Here is a 23,349-nt window from a genome sequence, read left to right as displayed (position 1 = left end):
ACAGTGTGTTGGTACTTTAGCATTCCTTGGTTCTGTCACTGTGGAATGAACGAGGCGAGGTGACGTCCCCTTCCCTAGTTTCAATATGTCGCTCCCCACAATGGTGTGCGAGCCCTTCTACAGTGCACATGTTTTCACTAACAAAAAGACGTTTTCTTGCGATTTTAATGGTGTAGTTATAACAATTCGTCTGCTTGCTGTCTGCCTGCTCTGCCGTTGACGCCAAATGCGGCTTTAACAGACCAATTTTGTATTGATGCTCTTGGCTTCGACAGACCAATTTTGTTCTGATGCTCTTGGCTTTGTTAAAGCCCTTGCAACATAGCAAGAGCAGCAGCACGTGCTGCTATGGTATGGAGAACTTCATTGAAGTCCTGAGGATCAGTCCAGGACTGATGCTGGCTGTTCCCACGTCAGCACAAAAAGGTCAAGCCCCTGTGCCCCCACACGGGCCCACTGGACAGCCCTGAGTTGGTCCGCCAGTGTGTCACTGTGCAGCATTCGCTGCCACCACTGTTCACCGTGAGAAGCCACACCGGCCATTGCCGAGCAGCGCCAGAGCATGTGTTCAAAATCGAGCAAGTCCCCATGCTTACTACAATGAATCGTAACCCCGAAGTCCAGATTAATTTTATTCATGACGACCAGGTTGGGGCCCGTCCGCGACTGCAGAAGTCTTAATGTAACCGCCTGTGGCCTGTTAAGTCTAATATGTGGCAAGGAGAATTCCCTGCATACTGAGCAATAATGTTTGGCTATATTGTTATACGTCACCAGCTGGTCTCTAACTCCGGAACGGGAGATTGAGCCGCCTCAGGGATTGCACGGCACACTAATCATCGTGCTTCCCTGTGCGCCACCTCGTTGAGGTAGCACGTGCTAGAAACTTCCGTTCGCTTCACTTATCATTCTCTGACACCGAATCAGAGTGCATGTGTTTTAAGTTGTGCTGAATTAAGCAAAACCCCCCTTTTCCACTTTCAGATGATAGGAAGACGGTTAATGTGAAGAGCCGATTTTCGTAACGTTCTGTACAGCTTTAAAGAAAAACGTATTTGAAAATTTTGGCCAGAAACTGAGAGAAAACTGTCGCAAATGAGCGGGATAATCTAAGGGTTTTGTTCCCCGCCCATGCTGCTACATTACGCTAGAACACCCTCATTAAAATTTATTTAGCCCCCTGTTGATAGCACGGCCTCATCAAAGGTGAGGCCCGCGGGACGGCTTTTGGTGCTCCCGTGGTAGAGTACCAAGTGCTCAAAGCTATTGAGCACTTTTTCTAAACGTAAACAGTGAAATGGCCTTGATAATATTATGACTAGTAATAACAATAATATCAACATTCATATTGCACTCCGTTCATATTGCGTTGCAGACTCGTTCAAGAAGTTCCTGCACATTCGCGAATTGGCCCCCGAGTCGAGGCTCCTGCTCGCGGTGGAGGTGGAGGCCATGCTCGACACTGGTCGAGCCGACGAGCGGCTCGCCTCAGACGCCCGCCTCTGGCTCGGGCGTAGCGGAGTAGACGGCCTCTACCTATCCGGCATCAACCTTCTGCCCAGGAAAGTCGCAAGAATCACCGACATCGTCATGGTGCGCGCAATGTGCGCTGTCATGCAGCAACCTATGTTTTCATGCGAAGCCTTTTAAATGATTGTTAACGACATTTTCAAGTAATCATCAAATGATATTAGTATCGGAGTTTACTGCCACATTATGCGATTGCCATCGCCACTTCTCTTGATCAGATGAGAACGGGTTGACTTACAGGGACTTGTAGCACACTTTAAACACTTTCACTAGCCTCTCGTTCCGACAAGCGGGCTAAAAACTATACGCACGGAGGGACTACATTGAGGGAGAAAGTTACTTCGCGCGTGCTTAACGTCTTATAACCTCGCAGATGCCTGAAGATATGCGGTCGTTCTCAACATCTGGGATTCATGAGCGTGAGTGTTGCACTCTGGTGGCACCCCGTAGGGGGGGGAAGGGGGGGGAGAGTAAATGCGTCGCAGAGTGGTGGGGGTATCACGTGAATGTTGCGTTATTGGGTATGATTAGCGAATGCTCAATGGTTATTAAATGCGAAGCATTTCTTAGCGAGCTTCGGCGACATTGAGCGTATCCAACCATCCATCCATCCATCCATCCATCCATCCATCCATCCATCCATCCATCCATCCATCCATCCATCCATCCAACCATTCGTTCGATCGTCCGTCCGTCCGTCCGTCCGTCCGTCCGTCCGTACATCCGTCCATTCGTCCATCTGTGAGGAAGAAGATGGACACATGCGGAAGCGCATTGCCACCGCCTGGCTCGCTTGGCTGTTCGCTCACTGGCTACGCTTTGCCTGCTTCTGCTATCTTCCCGGTCGCTGTGTACCTGAATAAACCCTCATAACAAGTGGTGGAGGTGCGGGGTCACGCCAACCTGGAACTTCACAGCCGGAAACTCAAGCCAGCCTCTGCAATGCCGGATGAAGTACGAAATCAACCGCAGCAACAACCTGCTGTCCTGGTGCCGCATCGGTCTGCCCTGGCCCATCGCGTCAACGCGACCCACCAATCTTCAGCGGTACAGAAGAGGAGGATATTGAAGATTGGCTCGCTGAATACGAACGGGTAAGCGTGATCAACCGCTGGGATGACGCTGCAAAGCTCAGCTACATGTCATTTTATTTGAGTGGCGTCGCCAGCGTGTGGCATCGAAAACACCAACGCGACTTCCCAACGTGGGCTGCTTTTATAACGCACGTGATGGAAGTACTCGGGCGCCCCGCGGCGCTGTTCGCAAGCTTCTAGCCGAGTAATGGTTGCATGGTCGCGTGCAACAGAATGGTGAAACATTCACAAGCTACATTAAAGACGTTGTCGACCTGTGCAACTGCGTTGATGTCGCAATGGCCGATGCCGACAAGATCAGGCATATCTTGAAAAGGATTGAAGACGACGCCTTTCAGATGCTGCTGGCAAAGAACCCGTCCACACTGTCTGAACTTGTGAGTCTTTGCCAAAGTTTTGATGACCTGCGCAAACAACGCACAGTCACGCTCCGCTCTCATTCAATGGCGACTTCAATGTCGGGATTGGCTGTTGCTCCTGACAACTCATCTCTGCTGACAGATTAAGGATTTCATTCGTGAAGGGGTCTCTCGCCAGCTTTCGCTGATGCCGCTTGTTCACGACCAGCCGAATTCCCCGTTGGCTCCCCCTCTCCAAAACATCATCAGGGACCAAATCACCGAAGAGGTCTCGCCTTCTCTCCATCAGGCTCCGACTGCTGCTCCCCTGACGTACGCCGCAGTCGCTTCCAGGCCTGTGATACAAGGTTACAGCCCTCGTAGTCCACCTATTCGCCCGCCAGTATCGTCAACTGCCCGCCCAGTCGTACAGTGCGCACCAGTCGACGACCCTTGGCGCACGCAAAACAACCGTCCCATTTGTTTTCATTGCGGCCTTGTTGGACATGTGGGCCGTTGCTGTCGATTTCGTGCACAACCTATCTCCAACAGTGTGCGTCCACCATGGGTCACGTATGCGCCACGACAACCCCGCCGCAGGTATTTATTCAGACGACTACGAATCTGATCCTACCTCCCGGACCCCACCCTCCTCTCGCCGCTCACGTTCTCCTCGCCGCCGCTCCGTTTCCCCCATACACCGACGGCGGAGCCCTGTTCACCAGGAAAACTAAGTAGCGCAGTTCAGGAGGCGAGAACTGCGGTTCCGGCGAAATGCATAAAGCCTCAAATTTTTTCCCCGAAACTTCATTGATATTGCTATAGAAGGAACATGGACGCTAGCCCTTGTCGACACCGGCGCTGCCCTTTCAGCGATTGATGCCCTCATTTGCCGCCATATCGGAAAAGTCACGACGCCTGTTTTTGGACTATCCCTTCGTACAGCCAACGCGCAGCACGTCGAGTCATCCGGTGCCTGCACAGCCCGTGTCGTCATACAGGATGTTCTTTATGTGATCGAATTCATTGTGCTGCCATATTGTTCTCACGACGTCATATTAGGGTGGGATTTCCTCTCTACACATCGTGCCATCATCAATTGCGCTCACGCTGAACTCGAGTTATTCCCATTTTCAACAGATGTCATCAATTACAAGGGCACATGTCGCAAAATCACAGTCTGTGACGACACCATTGTGCCTGCCCAGTCTACTGTTCTTGTCTCCATCTCTTGTGACTCTGAAGACGGCGGCTCAGTGCTTTTCGCACCGTCTGTACTTCTACTTCGCCGCCGATCACTGCCGTTGCCGTTTGCCGTTCTCGAGTTCTATTCAGGCGCCTCTGTCATATACATCATAAATCCATCGCCAGAGCCAATCACTTTGCGACACCGGGAAACCCTCGGCAAAGCCGAGCCACTGGCGTCATCTTTGCTATTCGACACCGTGAATGACCGCACTGATATGGCCACCCTCGAGACATCAAATCCTCGGCCACTACCACGATCTTTTACACCAGCTATAGCCAGTGACCTTACGACGACACAACGAGACCAACTTTTTCACTTGCTCGACGATTTCTCTTCCTCTTTTGACTGCCAAGCGAGGGCACTCGGCCGCACAACGACTGTTTCGCATACTATCGACACCGGAAGCCATGCGCCCATTCGACAGCGTCCTTACCGAGTATCGGCGAGTGAGAGGCTCCTTATCGATGACCAGATGAATGACATGCTTAAACGCGGTGTCACTCAACCTTCCAACAGTCCTGGGGCATCACCCGTCGTCCTTGTTCGGAAGAAAGACGGCAAAATACGATTTTGCGTCGATTATCGCCGGCTTAGCAAGATTACCCGAAAAAATGCGTACCCGTTGCCACGAATTGATGACGCACTCGACTGCTTGCAAGGAGCGGAGTTCTTTGCTTCCTTGGATCTCCACTCTGGCTACCGGCAAGTGCCCATGGCTGAGACTGACCGCTGGAAATCCGCGTTTGTAACACCAGATGGATTATACGAGTTCACTGTAATGCCATTCGGTCTCTGTAGCGCGCCTGCCACCTTTGAACGCATGATGGACGGCATCTTACGCGGCTTAGAGTGGCACACTTGCCTCTGCTATTTGGATTATAATGTCATCTTTGCGCCAGATTTCCCGACCCATCTACAACGGTTGCATCAAGCTTTGACCTGTGTCCGAAATGCCGGTCTTCAGCTCAACTTGAAAAAGGGCCTATTTGCCGCTAGAAAACTAACTATATTAGGCCACGTCGTCTCCAAAGAAGGCATTCTTCCCGATCCTGCTAAACTTCGAGCCATATCCGAGTTCCCGAAGCCTACTAATCTGAAAGCACTGCGGACCTTCATTGGCCTATGCTCCTATTTTCGGCGCTTCGTTCGTAATTTCGCTACTGTCATCGCACCTCTCAATGCACTCCTCCAAGGCGACAACGAACTATCTACCTGATCAGAAGCTTGTGACGATGCGTTTACGACACTTCGACGCCTGCTCACGTCTCCACCAATTTTGCGTCACTTCGCTCCGAGCGCACGCACAGAAATTCACACTGATGCTAGTGGTGTCGGCCTTGGTGCTATGCTCGCACAACGTGACGATGCCAACGCCGAATACGTGGTTGCATATGCCAGTCGTGCGCTCACAAAACCTGAGACCAATTACACCGTAACTGAACAAGAGTGCCTGGCCATCATATGGCCTCAACAGAAATTTCGCCCCTATCTTTACGGTCGTCCTTTTGACGTTGTAACAGACCACCACGCTGTGTGTTGGTTGTCAGACCTCAAGAACCCGTCAGGTCGCCATGCTCGGTGGGTCCTCCGACTCCAAGAATACGACATCCGTGTAGTATATCGTTCTGGCCAACAACACTGTGATGCTGACGCCCTGTCACGCTTCCCACTTATTGCAGACGCCAGCACATCTAGTCGCAATCACGATATTTCGCCAGTCGACATCTTGGACATGGTCTCGGAGCAACGAAATGACCCTTGGATCGCCACTATTATAAACTTTTTGTCAAGCCCCCTGACCACCCCGGCTCCATGAGCGCTACACCGCCAAGTGCAGCATTACGCTATCCGCGATGGTCTTTTTTACCGCCGTAACTACCAGCACGACGGCCGCACATGGTTATTGGTCGTGCCTTGCCATCTTCATCATCATCATCATTTATTGTCCCTTAAGGCCCTGGGTTGGGCATTACATAAGGGGGGGGGAGCGTCGAAATATGCATACAAGGTCACATTTACAAAGAAAAAAGGCATGTTAGCTCTGTGCACTGCTACGAAACTGAAAATAAAAACAATAATGACACATGCTACGCGTTTCCGCATGCGTTTGCAAAGTATTTGCATTGCGGTTTGACATGCACAAAACAAAGAAAAAAAAGAAAACTAATAAAAAACAAATAAACAAACAAACATCATAGTACGTGTTTACAAAATGATAGATGGACTGATTTTGTAAGCAGAATCTACAATATGGAGTGGTTTCGTTATACATTGTTATGGAGTCGAGGTCAGTGGTATTATATAACTTTAGCGGTACAATATTTACGAAAGATCGTTGTGATCTCTGCTCCGCTTTCCACAATGACCCTCAGTGTGGCCGCGGTGGCGTGTTCAAGACGTACACGCGCCTTCGCCTACGCTATTATTGGTGCGGAATGTACAGCTTCGTCTGCAAATACGTCCGCTCATGCCTCGCCTGTCAACGACGCAAACCAGTCTCGCACCTTTCCACAGCACCTCTCCAGCCACTTCCCTGCCCAGCCCACTCTTTTAATCGCATCGGCATTGACATTTACGGGCCTCTCCCATGCACTGGCGCTGGCAACCGCTGGATTGTCGTCGCCATGGATCACTTGACAAGATATGCCGAAACCGCTGCATTACCTGCCGCAACAACCAAGGACGTTTCTTCGTTTATTCTATGCATCTTTGTTCTCCGCCATGGCGCCCCTCGTGAACTGCTCAGTGATCGCGGCCGTGTATTTCTCTCAGACGTAGTGCAATCACTCCTATCCGAATGCAGAATTATTCACCGCACCACTACCGCATATCACGCACAGACAAACGGATTAACGGAACGATTTAACCGAACTCTGGGTGACATGTTGTCGATGTACTTTGCATCAGACCACTGCAAATGGGATCTTGTGCTTCCGTTTGTCACATTCGCCTACAACACCGCCTCCCAAGCCACCACTGGATTTTCACCATTCTTCTTGCTATATGGCCGTGAACCCTCTGGCACGATTGATACAATTCTGCCATATCATCCAGACGTTGACGACTACCAGCCTGTGTCTGCGGTGGCTCACGACGCCGAAAAATGCCGACAACTGGCCCGTTCTTTCACCTACGACCAACAGTGTCGCCAAAAACAGCGTCACAACTCCGACATCCCTCCTGACCCTTTCACCGTCGACTCTCTCGTGTGGCTTTGGGTCCCGCCAGTTGCTGCTCCCGGCCTTTCTTCTAAGCTTCTTCCGAAGTATCACGGACCCTACCGTGTGGTTGCGCAGACCTCTCCTGTTAATTATGTGGTTGAACCCGTTATGCCATCTTCCGACCTTCATCGTCGGGAGCGAGAAACAGTCCACCTCAACCGTGTCAAGCCATATTATGACCTTCTGACCTCTCTCCAGGTCACTAGGATGGCTGCCTCTCGATACTGGGGGTTATTGTGAGGAAGAAGATGGACACATGCGGAATCGCCTTGCCATCGCCTGCCTCGCTCGGCTGTTCGCTCACTGGCTACGCTTTGCCTGCTGCTGCTGCTGCTGCTGCTATCTTCCCGGTCGCTGCGTACCTGAATAAACCCCCGTAACACATCTATCTATCTATCTATCTATCTATCTATCTATCTATCTATCTATCTATCTATCTATCTATCTATCTATCTATCTATCTATCTATCTATCTATCTATCTATCTATCTATCTATCTATCTATCTATCTATCTATCTATCTATCTATCCGCCTACGACTTTTAGCTCTCCCAACCGTTTCAATATACGTATCAATACGAAACTTCGTATGGCATAACGTGACTGTACGAAGAACATATTCGACTAGTCATAACATGAAAATCATGACATGAATGTCATGAATATCATGATTTACATTCCATGGTTCTGCAGCTCTTGGGGTGGTTTTGTTCACATGGCATGTTGCAAAACCGGTAGGGTATGGTATGATTGCGTGGCGAACACAAGCGTCAGACCCTAACATGAAAATCATGACATCATGTCATGTAACAACATGACTAACTAGCCACGCTCATGATGCGCTCGCGGTCGTTTCGCTAGCGTTATATATACTAAATTTGGTAATAAAGTACGTGAATGAATGACGAAGGTATGTGACTGGTGCAAACATGATAAACATGAGATACGTGTCATGTAACAACATGACTACATGCTACGCTCATGATGCGCTCGCGGCCGTTTCCCTAGCTTCTCATGTACCAAACTCTGTATTACGCGACGCGAACGGACGACATAGGTAAAGACATATCCAAACATGACAATCACGACATGCGTGTCATGTGACAACATGGCTACATGTCACTCGGATGATGCACTCGCGGCCGTTTCACTAGCTTCACATATGCCAAATTTAATATTGCGTGACGTCAATGGATGACGAAGATATGTGACTGGTGCAAACATGATAATCATAAGATGCATGTCATGTGAGAACATGACTACATGCCGCAGTCAAGGCGCCAATATATTTCGACGTGACACGGTGCGCGTGCTCGTCGCGTCACGCCATTTCTTCGCGTCACGCCTGCGTTGCCTCGCCAGGCGCCGGTCCTGCCATATACTCGTAGGCGCGCGCCGCGCTGCGTCGCTTTGACACATGCGCGTTTCAGCGCGTCCTGCGTCCCTCCGTCACGAAAAGAAGGTGGTGGTGGTGAAAACATTTAATAACCATTAAATGGTTACAGAGAGGTGATTGGGTTGGGGCCTTATTGGCCTCCTACCCTCACAGCACTAGGTGGAACCCCTATTCCAGGGCTCCATTGGCAAGCAACGCCGCCCGCGCACGTTGAACCAGAGCCTCTTGGGCCTTCAGGTCTTGACAGCCGAGCAGGGCCGCCTCCCAGTCCTCTCTCGTGGGATTGGGGTTGGGGGGGATAGATGGATTAGACTGGCACGCCCAGACGATGTGAAAGGTGTCAGCCACCTCACCACAGAACTGGCACGTGCCATCAAAGGATGAATTGAAATGTTTTAGCACCGCCGGGCACAGTACAGTATTGGTAAACAGTTTTAAAAGGAGGCGCTCGTCAGCGCGATGCAGTCCCTTACAAGGGTCTGGATAGCGCCGGTGCTCCTCCTTGTAGTAATTGGTAATATCTTTGAATGAAAGGGCCGAATTGTCTGATTGCGAGTAGGCTTCCAAAGACAGAGAGATAGCCCGGGAAGAGAGTGCGCGGGCGGCCTGATCGGCCTGTTCGTTACCCCTGAGTCCTTGGTGACCGGGTGCCCAAACCAGATTTCGCGGAGTTGGATTAACGTATCGGCAGCTAGGTTCCAGTATGCGCTGAGCAAGCGGTGAAGCCCACCCTAGCTGATAGTTCCGACAGGCCCCTCGTGAGTCGGTGATGATATGTTTAGAAGAGGGATAGGTGAGAGCCAGAGCGATGGCAACCTCCTCCGCGTGTGTTGCGCTGTAGGCTTTGAAAGTAAGCCCGTTTACGGTGTTTGCGTTGTGTATGACTGCGGCAGTATACCACCCCCCATGGTGCGGGCCGGCAACGTCCACGTAGCACACGTGTTCCTCTTGACCAAAGTGTCGCTGCAACGCTTCCGCGCGCGCCTGGCGGCGACCACTGTGGTTTTCTTTGGACATGTTGCGGGGAAGGGGTCGGACCCGGAGGGCGCGTCTCCAAGGTTCTGGCACTCTCACCCTTTCCTCAATATAGTAATCGTGTTTGATGTGTATTCGGTCCAAGAGGCGGCGACCGGAATGGGTCTGTGCAAGGCGCGTGTATTGGTTAACGAGGTGGGCTTCTCGAAGTTCCCGGTAGGTATTCACCACGCCTAGGGCCAGAAGTCTCTGGTTGGACGTGGTGATAGGGAGGTCGAGAGCCCGCTTGATAACTTTACGGTGGATGACCTCGAGTTGATCATCCTCGTGTTTGCGTAGGTGCAAGTAGGGAGTCGAGTAGAGTATTCTACTCGTTACGAAAGCATGGGCAAGCCGCATTGCATCCCTGCTACGTAATCCGCCCCGCTTGTTGGAGACCCGGCGGACCATACGGCCCACCTGGTCTCCCACCGTGCGAAGTTTGGCTATTGTGGTGTCGGCCTTGCGTTGGTGGTGTATGAAGAGGCCAAGGACGCGGATCTCCTTGGCCTCACGGATCGGTCCCGAGGGAAGACTGATATGGAGCTGAGTTGTGTCCTGAGGGGAGGGACGTACGTGCACAAATTCTGACTTAGCCGGGGCACACTGGAGTCCGCAGTAGGTTGCGTAGTCGTCGACTACAGTCGCTGCTGCTTGCAGGCATGACTCCATGTGACCCAGGTTACCTTGCGTGGCCCAGATCGTGATATCATCCGCGTAAAGAGCGTGATGTATCCCTGGTAAAGAAGCCAATTTGGGGGGAAGATGAAGCATGGCTATATTAAATAGGAGAGGAGAGAGGACCGCGCCTTCAGGAGTTCCCCTCGAGCCGATGACGTAAGGCCCATGTTCCTCATCTTGTATGCGTATGTAGGCTCGACGGTCTGTAAGAAACTGTCTAACATAATTGAATGTTTTATAACCACAGTTGGTCTGACTGAGGTGGTCAAGGATTACCTCATGCTTCACGTTGTCGAATGCTCCTTTAAGATCCAAGGCCAGGACTACCTTGTCATTGTGGGGGCATTCAACAGGATCTAATATGTCATGGTGGAGCTGTAGAAGTATATCCTGGGCTGACTTCTGAGGGCGGAATCCAAACATGGTGTCCGCAAAAGTGTGCTGTGTTTCTAGAAACTCGGAGAGTCTGTCGCGCACCATCGTTTCCATCAGCTTGCCGACACAAGACGTGAGGGAGATGGGGCGAAGGTTCTCCACGTCAATAGGTTTACCTGCCTTCGGGATGAAGGTCACGAGAGCTGATTTCCATTCAAGAGGGAGAGGAGTTTCTCCGTCCCAAATGCTATTGATGTATTTGAGGAGCGTGGCGTAGGCTGCGTCGGGAAGATTGGCCAACAGTTTGACCGTAACCTGGTCACGCCCTGGTGCAGTGCCACGCTTCATCTTGCGTAAGGCCGCCTGGAGGTCGTGGAGCTGGAACGGGGTGTCCAACTGCGTGTTCTTTTTGCCTGCGTAGGAGTATGCGGCCGTCCGGGGGTCCTTGGTGGTGCACAGGTATCGGTCCCTGAGCGTGTTTGCCAGCTGTGTTGTCGTTCCTGTAAAGTTGTGCATGACCTTATGTAAGTGACGTTGAGTTTCCGTGCGTGTTTGTGTTGGATCGATGAGAGCGCGAAACAGGCGCCACGTGTTGCGACCAGACATCTGGCGTGCAGCCGTGTTGCACCTGTCCACCCAGTTAGTGTCGGCTAGCTGAGCAGCATATTCCGCAGCTTGCTCCGTGAGTTCTAGGATGCGTTTCTTGAGGCGTCTGTTATGTTTCTGTTTTTTCCATCGTTTGGTGAGGCTGCGGCGGGCCTGCCAAAGATGGAGGAGGTGGTTGTCCACGTCCGTTTGAGTTTCCGTGAGCTGTATCAGCTGTTCGTGTTGTTTCAGTGTAGACGTCAGTGATTTAGACCAGGTGTCGTATCCCGACTGGAGAGGGTCTACAATAGGTAGAGTGGTGCGGAAAGTTGTCCAGTCTGGGATACGAGCTTGTGTAAGTGGGCGTTTTAAGGGACGCATGTACACAGTTGTGTTTAATACACAATGATCACTACCGAGAGTGTCCTGTGTGTTCAGCCAGTCGGCATGGCGTATGTTGCGTGTAATTGTGAGGTCCGGGCAAGTATCTCGTTGAACAGAGTTGCCTACACGTGTTGGGCTGGCGGGATCAGTGTGGAGGGTGAGTCCAAGTGTAGAAAGAAGTTCCGCAAGCTTCCTTCCACGCGTGTCCTCTCGTGGGTAACCCCATAACCTGCTTGGGGCATTGAAGTCGCCGACGATCAGGAGGGGGTCCCGTCCTGCCACCTGCATAGCTTGTGTGAAAGTTTCGCTGAACGTGACGTTCTTAAGCTTTGGGGGACAGTAAATGTTTAAAATATGAACAGGTGGGTCAGATCGCCTTATAGGCAGCACCGACACCATTGTGTATGGGAAAGGCGGTGTTGTGGGGAGTGTGACTTCCTGGGCGGTATATTGCTTGTGAACAAGTATACATGTCTCCGGGTTGTGTTGAAATGTAGTGTAATTTGTGAGTTTGACGTCCGAGCCGGGTTCCTGAAGGGCAACCACGGCAACAAGGAACTCAAAGGTCTCAAGATAGAGGCGGAAATGAGCCCACTTCTTGTGGTTCTTGAGACCTCTGCAGTTCCACTGTGTTAGTAACAACGGCTGAGTTGCTCTGGCTCGCGACCTAGGGTTGGAGGCCATGTTCGGAGATAGAGAGTGGGGTTGTGTTGTTAAGATTACTCAGTTCACCAGCACCCTGTGCTGACGTACTGGAGTCTTCAGAAAAGTCCGACTCATCTGGAGTCACTCTGTTAAATTTTGAGGGGCGATTAACGTCCCTAATTGGCCCTACACGCTTGAGGACGCGTGGATTGTCTTGTATCCACTTTTGGATAATGTGAGTTACTGTTTGTGTCACCTGTGCGATGACAGTCTCCATATGACGCGCGATGGTGTCGTGGATAATTTTGGGGAGGTCGGCCAATTGTGTTTCTATAGCATTCACCTGGGTCTCCAGGGCCGCGACGCGACTCTCTACAGTAGTAGGAATCTCCCTGTCTGTTATATTTTCCTCTTCGTCGCTCAACGAGGGTTTAGTAGTGAGATTGGTTTTGAGCGAGTCAAGTTCGCTGGCTAGTTTTTCATATTTAGATCGCAAAAGGGCGAGCTCATGCCTGAGTTTTTGTGTTTCGGTAGTGCTTGTGGCAGAAGGAGGTGGAGAGGAGAGAGAGGAGGGAGAGGAGGCGACCTCCACCCAACTGCCCACCTTGGGTTGGTTGCGTTCAGCGTTGCCAGATGGAGCGCCGAGAGCTGGAGATTCCGCCGCGCCAGGTGGTAGCGTTGCCGTTGCTGCTTTGCCAGGAATTGGCACTTTGCCAGTTGACCGGTGCTTTGGTTTTGTTGGGGTCCCCGATGTCCTGGACCCTGGTTGCTGAAGCCTGATGAATTTTTCCGTGCATTCGCGGGAGCTGGTGAGGTGCGGACCCCCGCAAACTATGCACGTTGGGTTGCATTCGTGGGGGGCCATCCCCTCAGGACCAGCGCCCACGTTTTGGCCACAAAGGCTGCATCTTTCGGTGACCGGGTTGGGACAGATATCCGCCCGGTGCCCCAGTGCACCACAGCGGTAGCACGCTGGCACTGTCTTCTTGTACTCCCTGACGGGAGTCAGTTCTGCGTTATAGTGGACGAAACGCGGAACCTTCCTTCCCGCGAAAGTCAACACAGCTACGTTGGAGTTCCCCAGCTTGCGCGCATAGACTAGTTCACCGCCACGCCACTGCACACTATGTTTCAGAGACGCACTGGTTTCGAGGTTGTGCACAGAAATCACGCCGCGACACACATCACCGGTGAGCTTGAGGTGACCGCGAAGCGGCAGCGGTCCTTTGCTGGTGTTGATTTGAAAGTCCGACAGCAGTTTCTGAGCCACCTCGTTATTCTGCGTGCCACAGATGATGATGTTTTGCTCCCAATTGGGAGAAATGCTGATGTCATTCATGTGCTGCCTTCCGATGAGTTGGGAAATGACAGCGCCGAGCTCACCTTGTTGAAACGCTGCCTTGAGGGCTACTGTGATGCGTGGCTTGAGCACGATCACGTAGTCGCCAGGATTCATCCTGACCGTTGGTTTCGGCGTCCACTTGGAGACTGGTGAAGTCTTTTGTGGAGCTTTAGGAGATGGAGCACGAGCGTCTCCAGTGGCTGAATTGTTGAGAGGAGTTTTCAGTGCAGACGCTCCTTCCGCGTTTCTTCGGCGGCGACGCCGACCCTCGACGAGTTGAAAAATGTCGGCTTGCTCCGCCGAAATGGTGGATGGGCCGTCGTCTGATGGATTTGTCGGGATATACGACCACGACAGAGTCGTAGGGTCGTAGCCACGTAGTTCAGGCAGCGCCATGTTGAGGAGTTGACCGAGCGGCGTCTCCGCATCCAGCAGCGGCGGAGCCGCCGCCGTGAGGCTTAGCTCGTTCGCTACGTTGTGATGCAAAGTTGCTCGAAGTGGCCGAAAATTGGGCGTACCTGGGTGAGATCGGTGTCCCCAGAATCTTGCTGACTTGGCAGATGCAGTCACACAAGTTTTAGAGCAGCCACATTGAAGAGAGCACGGTTCCAGCCGAAAATCGACGGAGCCGATGAGCGTCGCGTCCGATCACTTCGCGAAGCGCCCGCGTCTCCACGAAAAGAAGGAGGTGCAGTGTTGCCTGGGTAACACATCGGCTCGAAATGCAGCATGTCGTATTCGCGCCGTCGGACGCTGGTCGCACCTGGTGTCAGTCTAAAGAGTGCTAGCGTTTTGATAACGTAGCGTCGCTGTGCCCAGAGTGCACGCGCGTCAACGCTACACTGGGGTATATTGGGCCCTTCACGATGCACACATGACCGTTTTGCTAGCTCCACATATACCAAATTTGGGGTTACGTGACGTCAATAGATGACGAAATATATGACTGGTGCAAACATGATAATCCTTACACGCGTGTCATGTAAGAACATGACAACTTGCCACGCTCATAGCTTGCTCGCGGCCGTTTCGCTAGCTCCACAGATACTATCAATTTGGTATCACGTGACGCGAGTAGATGACGAAGGTAAACGACACATCCTAACATAATAATCGTGACACGGAAGTCATGTACGGCTTCATTTACCTCAACCTCGTAATGTTGTGCTGATCTTAATGTGACATATCAACATTTTTGATTCCTGCTTCGCATATCATTGATTTATTGGTTTTGTTTCGAAGGAAAGAACGAAACCTATTGAACTTTGTGACCAGATTTCAAATGGTAAGCCTAAAGAAATAAGGGGATGAAGCGCAGGCTCTGAACATTTGCTAGTTTTTGTTTCGTGAGAAAACAGCTGCAAGACACACTAACACACACGCAGCCAGAAGTGGGAAGATTAGAAAAATCCGTAGACTACCCATCACTACTATGCACGCTGAAGCGCCGTGAGTTGCATCTCCCATAGGCATTAGCGCCAGAGTTCCCTACAGTGAATATGCAAGAAACTCTACAGGCAGTTGGACGTTAATGGCGCGGCTTTCACATCCATAACACAGATTTTCTTGACTTTCTCCGAATGTCTTTACAATTTACACTATAAAAATCCAGGATCTTTTTCCCTATTGCGAAAATGTGGGAAGCGAAGGCTGATGGGTACGTGCCTAGCTTACTACTTTTCTTTCTTACTTTCTTTGTTTCTTCTTTCTCTTTCTTTTTCTTTGTTTATCTCTTTCTTTTCTTTTTTTCGTTTATATAGTAGAATGCTCTTACGCAACGCAAGGAATTGGACATTCACCGACCTGCTAAGTCACGTGACACCTCAATTGTTACAGGCAGCAGCCATGGCCATGCGTTCATATCCAGGCAACGATGAAACTTGAAGACGTGAAATGACAGATCATCTCGCTGAAAGATCAAATTGCGATACCAAAACGGCTGATCGCTGACAAGCTCACAATCGAGAGAGAATTAATTATTCAGAATTAGCACATGCATATGCTTACACATGTGAGCTACGTTCCTTCTAGGGCTAACTTTATGTTCATTCACCAGCACCCGGTTTCCGGTACATTGGCGCCGTCACTGATATGAGTACCATATGATGAGATTTAAAAAAAACAGAAAACATAAAACGCCACGTGCGGCGAACGGCGCTATTGACTGCATGGTGTAAGAAAAAATGCCCCCCCCCCCACCCCGAAGGGATAGTGAGAAAATGCGAATGTGTCGCGTAGCGTCCATAACGGCGTTTCGCACGTGAGAACCCAGTGTTAGGATAATAATATCTTCTTGTTAGGGGCGAAGCTCTTTATAGCGGCAGCCGTTCGTCCCTCGTAGTGGTAGTAGAAGTAGTGTGCAACCAGTCTTACATTTTGACCTCCAAGGTGGTGCCGGTGGGAGATTTCTTCTGTGCGTTGTTGAACAATACAAAATTCCCAGCGTGCGCATTACATAAAAATCGAATTCACCCGTCTCTCATTTCCCCTTAGCAGCCTTTGGCATGGACATTGAGCACTATCTGACAAGAAAGAGTTGCTACGTTATACTCGCTGGGCGTAACCTCCTTGGTTTTAGAAAGGTTTAGCGAGTGTTAGGCCGCAGTGTCATTAATACGGTGAACTAGTATATACCATGAAATCGAGGTGGTTAAAGGTGGGAAGTAGACACGAAGCGCAAGCCGTAAGAATTTGTGCGTGTGCCACCTCTCGTTTAGTCCTTGGAATGCCCGCTGGAAGGCGGTGCTTCGATATCGGGAATATATGATGAAAATAGGCGAGATGGTGGTAGTTGGAGTGTTGAATAGATGGAGGAAAGGACACACAGACAGATGCATGGACGGACTCACGGATGGCTGCACCAACGGATGGACGCATGGACGAACGCAGGGGCGGATGCATAGACAAACGCAGGGAGGGACGCACAGATGGACGTGCGGACGCACGAACAGACGCACGCACGGACGGGGCAATGGACGCACGGACGCTCACACCGATGGACGGATGAACGGACGGAAGCAAGAACAAATGGACGGACGGATGCTTCGCCCCACTCTCCATCATTCACTCCGGGGATATGCTTTCATTTTTCGTCTTTATTATTCTTTATTGAATGACGGAAAAGCGTTGCCGTTAACGAGTGGTGGAACGCTGATGTGCGATCCAGTGCCTACACATACGAGGTGGCCAGTGAACAGTTGTGCAGCGTGAGAGAGAGGGAGAAAACATTTATTGAAAGAAGCTTGATAGTGAAGGTGGGAGGGTCCCTTATTCCAGGAACCCTCTGGCTTGGACAGCCCGCCGAGTTCGAGCGACGAGTTGACTCTGCTCGACCAGGTCCGGCTGGGAGATCGCAGCCTCCCACGCTTCACTGAGGAGGTCCGCATCTGGTGCTGCTGCTCGTAGTCTTGGGACGCTTACTTTGCACTGCAGTAGGAGCTGCGCCAGAGTGTCTGCCACTTTGCAGTGAGGGCAGATGTAGCTGTGCAACGTTGGCCTCATATAGTGCAATAGTACGCCATGTATGAACGTGTTGCTTTGAAGACGCCTATAGTCAGTCCCTTCGTCTCTTGTGAGTTTTGGATGTGGTGGAGGGTATAACCTGCGTTCGAGCCGATAATGTTGCAGTAATGCATGGTACGTTAGTGGTATGGCTTCTCTTGTCTCTGATTCTGTTGTTGAGTGGGAGGTGCCTCGGATCTCGTATGGGAATGCCCGGTTGACGCATTCGCGGGCTGCGGTGAGTGCCGCTTCATTTCCCTCGAGACCTTCATGACGCGGAATCCACACGATGCATGTGTAGGAAGGAGGATTGTCCATGCGCTTTAGTAGCCTAATCGCCACCGTGGAGACCCTGCCTTTCAGGTAGTTCCGTGCCGCTGTTTGCGAGTCGGTAAAGACCACGATGGGATCCTCACTCGTCTGGGTGGCGAGTGCTATAGCAGCCTCTTCAGCTGTTTGCGCACGTTTGGCGAGGATAGTCGCTGATGCCAGTACCGCGCCCTTGTAGGCATTACGTCTCGGATATTTGGCTGTGCCCACGTATCGCGCCTGCGGGTCATTGCCATGTTTTTTCCGGATCATGTTAACCCTGGCTAGCCGCCTTTCTCGGTCATGGTGAGGATGCATGTTCCAAGGGATCTGCTGAATTTCAAGGCTTTCTCGCAGCTGTGACGGTATTTTGCCTTTGCGTTCTTCTTTGGGTTCTAGGGTGGTCTGATATTCTGTGCGACGAAGGACGGCTTGCCCTGTGAGTGACAGCTTGAGTCTCTCAACCTGGTTGATGAGGTGTGCTTCGGTGAGTTCTTCCCACGTATTATGAACTCCCATGCGAAGGAGTCGGTCAGTGGAGGCGGCTGGCGGCAGTCCTAGGGCAAGCTTTGTAGCCTTTCGTATTAGCAGATTAAGTTTTTGTTTCTCCACTGTCTTCAGGTTGAGGTAGGGAGTTCCGTACGTTATGCGGCTGTAAAGGAGAGCTTGTACCATTTTTAGGGTGTCGTGCTCTTTGAAGCCACTGCGCCGATTAGCCACCCTTCGGATTAGGTGGGTGAGCTGTGTCACAGTGTTCTGCAGCCGGGGTAGGGCAGCGGAGCCAGACCCACCTTTATGTATGTGTAGTCCAAGGACTCGAAGCGTGTCAACTTGTGGTATTTGGACTCCCTGTAGAAACTCTTGTGGGTCAGGAGTGTCGTAGCTTGGTGGTCTACCCCGGGTGCGTGCCGCAAGTACTAACAGTTCCGACTTTTCCGGAGCACATTGGAGGCCACAGGTCTTCATATATCCTTCAGTGATGTTAACCGCCTCTTGAAGTCGGTCCTCCTGTTCACCCGTGCTTGAACCTCTTGTCCACATATTGATATCATCGGCGTATAACGCGAGAAGTATCCCAGGGACAGCGTCCAAGAGACGTGGGAGCCTAAGGAGGGCAAAGTTGAAAATCACTGGTGATATCACTGAGCCCTGCGGCGTGCCTTTTTTAGGGAGTTGAAAAAGCTCGCTCCTGATATTGGCAATACCTACAGTGGCAGTGCGGTTGGTGATGAAAGCCAGCATATAGGCGTATGTCTTGGCACCGCAGCCGACATCTTCCAGGCTACCCAGAATGACTTGGTGGCTCACATTGTCAAATGCGCCCTTTACGTCCAAAGCTAGAACAGATGACTTACTGTGCTTGCTCAAGCGGAGAAGAATATCTTCCTTTATCTGCAAGAGGACGTCTTGTGTGCTGAGCATTTGGCGGAAGCCGAACATGGTGTTCGGATAGTGACCATTGTCTTCGAGATGTGTGGTGAGCCGCTCGTTTACCATGTGCTCAAAGAGTTTCCCGGCGCAAGATGTAAGGGAAATGGGACGAAGATTCGCAATCGAGATTGGCTTGTTTGGCTTGAGTACCATGGTCACCTCTGAGTGCTTCCAGGCTTGTGGTAGCTCGCCCTTCCTCCAGCAGTCGTTATAGTGCCGAAGGAGCGCCGTCAACGCCCGGGGCGGTAGCTGTCGTAGGTGCTTATTGGTCACTCCGTCTTTTCCTGGGCTCGTGTTGCGTGTAAGCTTAGCAAGGGCCGCGTGTAGCTCTGCCAGCGTGAAAGGCTGGTCTAGTGCTTCGTTCGGTGCTCCTCGGTATTCCCTGGGCATCGAATTGTTGATGGACGTAGCTTGCTGGTTAACCGAGCCACGCAGTTTTGCTTGAAGTTCTTGGAGTAACTGGTGCTCTGTGCCCCCATAGTTGTGTATGAGCCGCTGAATTGTATTTCTTTGATTAGTTTTGGTGTGGGTGTCGTCGATCAGGGCTTGAAGAATGCGCCAAGTCTTCTTTGGGCTCAATGTCCCTTGAAGTTTGTCGCAGAAGGACCGCCAGTTCTGGCTCACAAGCTTTTCGGCGTACTCCTGTGTCTGTCTAGTGAGTACGGCGATGCGGCGCTTCAGCTTGCGGTTGAGCTTTTGCCGTTGCCATCGTTTAATAAGCGATCTTCGAGCTTCCCATAGGTGAAGGAGATGATTATCGACTGCCGGATTGTCCTCGTTCAGGTGTATCGTTTTGGTATGTCCGTCAGCAACACTTACAATACTGTTTAACCAGGCTTCAATGTCTTCAATAGTCGAATCATCATCAAGGTCATTCCTGTAGGCGATCCAGTCCGTGAGCCGAGCTTTTCCTGTCTTGAGCGAGCGGTGAGCCTGTTCGAGCTCTATTTGAATTATGTGATGGTCACTCCCTAGAGTGTCTGGTAGCCTTGTCCACGTTGCGTTGTGCACGTATCTAGTGAACGTGAGATCAGGATTAGTATCCCTTGTGCAGCGTGAGAAGTCGGTTTTTACTAGCAGACGCTGCCTGCGTAGGCTGCCTGCCAACTGCCTGAGTGGCAGTTGGCATGAGACGCGAGGCGCTACCATGTGGCAGTGGGGTTGCAGACGCCGCCGCCGAGTTCGGATTTGTGAGTAGGTGGTGCGACTATAATACCGGTGTCACATGGTCGTTTAAAATCGCGATCAGTGCCAATCCAGATTAACCACGATCTGCATAAGGTGCTGCTACACGGTCACTTTTAATTTCTATCAGGTTCTATCAGGATCAAGGCTATCGCAATCCGTGCATCGTGATCTGGCTGGGAGATCACAATTTTGTGTCGTCTGCACCTCCCGGCCGAGCTTGTTGAAAACAAAAGAAACAAGAAAACCAAACATAGTCCTGTATAAACAGATATAAAAAGCTAGATATTTATTTTAAAAGAAACTTTAAACAGTTTCAATGGAAAAAAAGATGTAATATTGCATATTAGTGGATTCGTATTAACCCCATGTAGTTAAGGGAGAAGGACACGATAAGCAGCCGACAAGTTCAACTCTCGCACCGTCGGAGCAGTTGGAGTACCTCGAACCAATTGATTATGAGTTTCGCCAGCTTTACGACTACGTCGCAGCGTACATGCACTTCGTGGTCAAATGAAGAGACCTTCGCAGTAACTGACCGAGGGTAGGAGCGACTGGGAGTATTGAGGCGCGAGAAGTGAAACTCTGGCACGTACAACCACATTGCTGTTTCGCTGTGACTGGACGGCTATGAGCGAAGCCATCAAAAATAAAAGTGAAGATTAAGATTCTCGTGCAGTAATACAGATAAATGCAAAGAAAGCTCTATCGAATAATGGATTTATGAAATCGCTTTTGCAGTGTCACGCAAAGTTTTTGATGTTCGAGGGGTTCTCGCACAAATAACATATTTGTGATAGATGACGATAATAAAATATCGCACGCCGAGTTTTGTCAGTGACATCTTTTACGGCACGCAAGTGCCCCTTAGTGTATTTCGCCTGACCCAAGCTCGAACCTGATTAGCGTGGGCCGTATAGCAGCGTCAATAAAGTTCATCGCGATCAAGAAAACCGATCCGGATCACCCTGATTGCGATTCAAAGTGCCCGTGTGACACCGGTATAAGATGCTCCGCATTTAAAACGCTCAACTTCTCCAAGCATGCTATCTGCTCTTCGACGTCAAACAGCTGGCGCTGGCAGCTCCGAAGAGAGAAAGTACAGGTATTTGTATAAAAAAGGAAGCCTGAGAAAAGGGCAACTTCGCGTTCCGCTATAAATTACCTTTGCTGCGCACGATTGCTAGGTTAGTCTTAGAATGCAATAAGGTTTTTGACCGGGCTGGTTGGGGAAGATCCATATTAGCTTACAACGCGCTCTGTCTTCATTCGTGTCTCAGAGTCGCTGTAAAGTATTAGATGCGAAGCAGCTGTCAGACTAGCCTGTGTAATGCCGTCCGCCCGTGTATACGTGCCAACGTGCCGCACCGCGTTTCCCCCGCGGCAGTTGTTGGAACGACGTCTAGTAGGTCAAGTTGCAGCTGCGCGTTGACGTTACTCTCTGTCTCGCACCCTTAGCAGCTGCCGGCACCTCCCAACACACCTAGGTGGCGTTCCTCATCTACGCGCTCGCAACACACTTCTCTCGCTTCACCCTCACCACCACTGCAATGTGCGACGACACTTCGTCTAAAAACACTCTTTCAGCTCGTTTATCAGCGACGAAACTTACATGAAACCCAATCCACCTTGCCTTTCAAAGAAACGTTTGTTCGAGTAAAGGCTACACCGAGTTTCGCTTCAAACCGTTCTTACAGCAACCGCGTCGACGCCCGTTTCAACCGGGTCACCGGCGTGCACACCGCTGATTCTTTGCATCCCTTCATGGCTCCATTCGGGGAGATGGTCCGTTATTTTCTAATAGTCTAAGATTCCCATCCCCGCACCGACTATCTCATGAATGCGTTTTCCCAGCAAGCCCAAGGGGTGGTTCATGGTCTCTTTAATGCTTGCACATATAATTCTGTGAGGTCAGAACGGGCTAAGAGAGGTTTCCAATGCTCGAAGCGTGGACAAGTTGGTGTGGTTCCTCAAAAATTTTTTATAGCGCATGGAATAATAGACAAATTGAGGGGACAGAATCAGAAAGGTTCTTCCTTTCAGCCTGATTTATTTCATCGAAACAGTGTATACGCACAAAATGAGAAAACTGAATGAAAAAAAAATTGAGGCCACAGCGGCTGATTGTGGTTGACAATCGCAAAAGTATTCCTGGCAATAAATGCTCAAGCGGAAAGATGTCGTTTGCAATAATGTAGATCACATTTATTCTGATACATTACGCGTAATCGCTGATGAGCCACGAATTTGTTGTACTTTCTCGCATCGCTCACGAGGGTAGATGCCTGGAACATGTGCACTAGTCATCTTGCAATCAAAGTGTCCTTGAAGGTCCAAAGGTGATCAATTGATTCATTTCAAAGTGCAATGCAGGATCTGTGAACCCATACGCTATACAGCTTCATTATTTACTTTTGATTTAATAATTTCGCGATTAACTTTTGTCATCACTGCCACCATTGAAAAGAGGCGTGCAGCCTCGGTAACAGTAATGAATTCGGACCCTACTTTTTTTTATTTCCTATGCCTCATTTTTGATATCTACACTTTTCACAGGAATAAATTCATTTGGATGTCGGTGCTTCTTGCCAGTTTGTCCTGCCCCTGTTCCTATTTTCGGATGTACTGTCAACACTTCCTAGTAGTATGAGTTTGGGCTGTCCGGTTCGCCATGATACTAAGCGGTACCTTACAAAGGAGGAGTTGAGGGAATCGAGCTCTTCGTTTCTTGTCGTGATTTCATTGCCCATTGCACTATTTCGTATCTTGTATGACAGTAACGAAGGCCAACGCCAATGGGCGTTGGAGTTTTCGGTACGAAGTGTAGATAAAGAAAGGCTGAGTCATGCAGATTTCGTCGCAGCTCTTGTGCGGCCGTATGATGGGGCGATATGTGTGGTTTGAAATTGTAAAACGCTTGCGACTTATCTGGCAAGCCATGTCGCTTATTGGTCGACGCGGCTACTGTAGTGTCGCAGTGCTACTACGATTGCAGTTTGAAATAAGGTATTGCGAGATAAAAATGCTGACATCGGCAAGTAGGCAGATGCCAAAATCTCCTATTAAGAT

At 50.5% G+C, this 23,349-nt stretch overlaps 1 protein-coding gene across 1 annotated transcript in view; it reads left to right on the top strand.

Annotated features, from left to right (window-relative positions):
* The window catches only part of LOC142774318 (chitinase-3-like protein 1), an 85,232-nt gene that overhangs the window by 27,690 nt on the left and 34,193 nt on the right, over window positions 1–23,349 (top strand). Inside the window, exon 6 of the mRNA XM_075874712.1 lies at window positions 1,376–1,593. Within this exon, the coding sequence (XP_075730827.1) occupies window positions 1,376–1,593 (218 nt within the window). The remainder of the gene's footprint in view (window positions 1–1,375; window positions 1,594–23,349) is intronic.

This window comes from Rhipicephalus microplus, chromosome 10, assembly GCF_043290135.1.
Source record: "Rhipicephalus microplus isolate Deutch F79 chromosome 10, USDA_Rmic, whole genome shotgun sequence".
NCBI lineage: Eukaryota > Metazoa > Arthropoda > Arachnida > Ixodida > Ixodidae > Rhipicephalus > Rhipicephalus microplus.
This window is presented reverse-complemented; position numbering and strand designations above follow the sequence as displayed.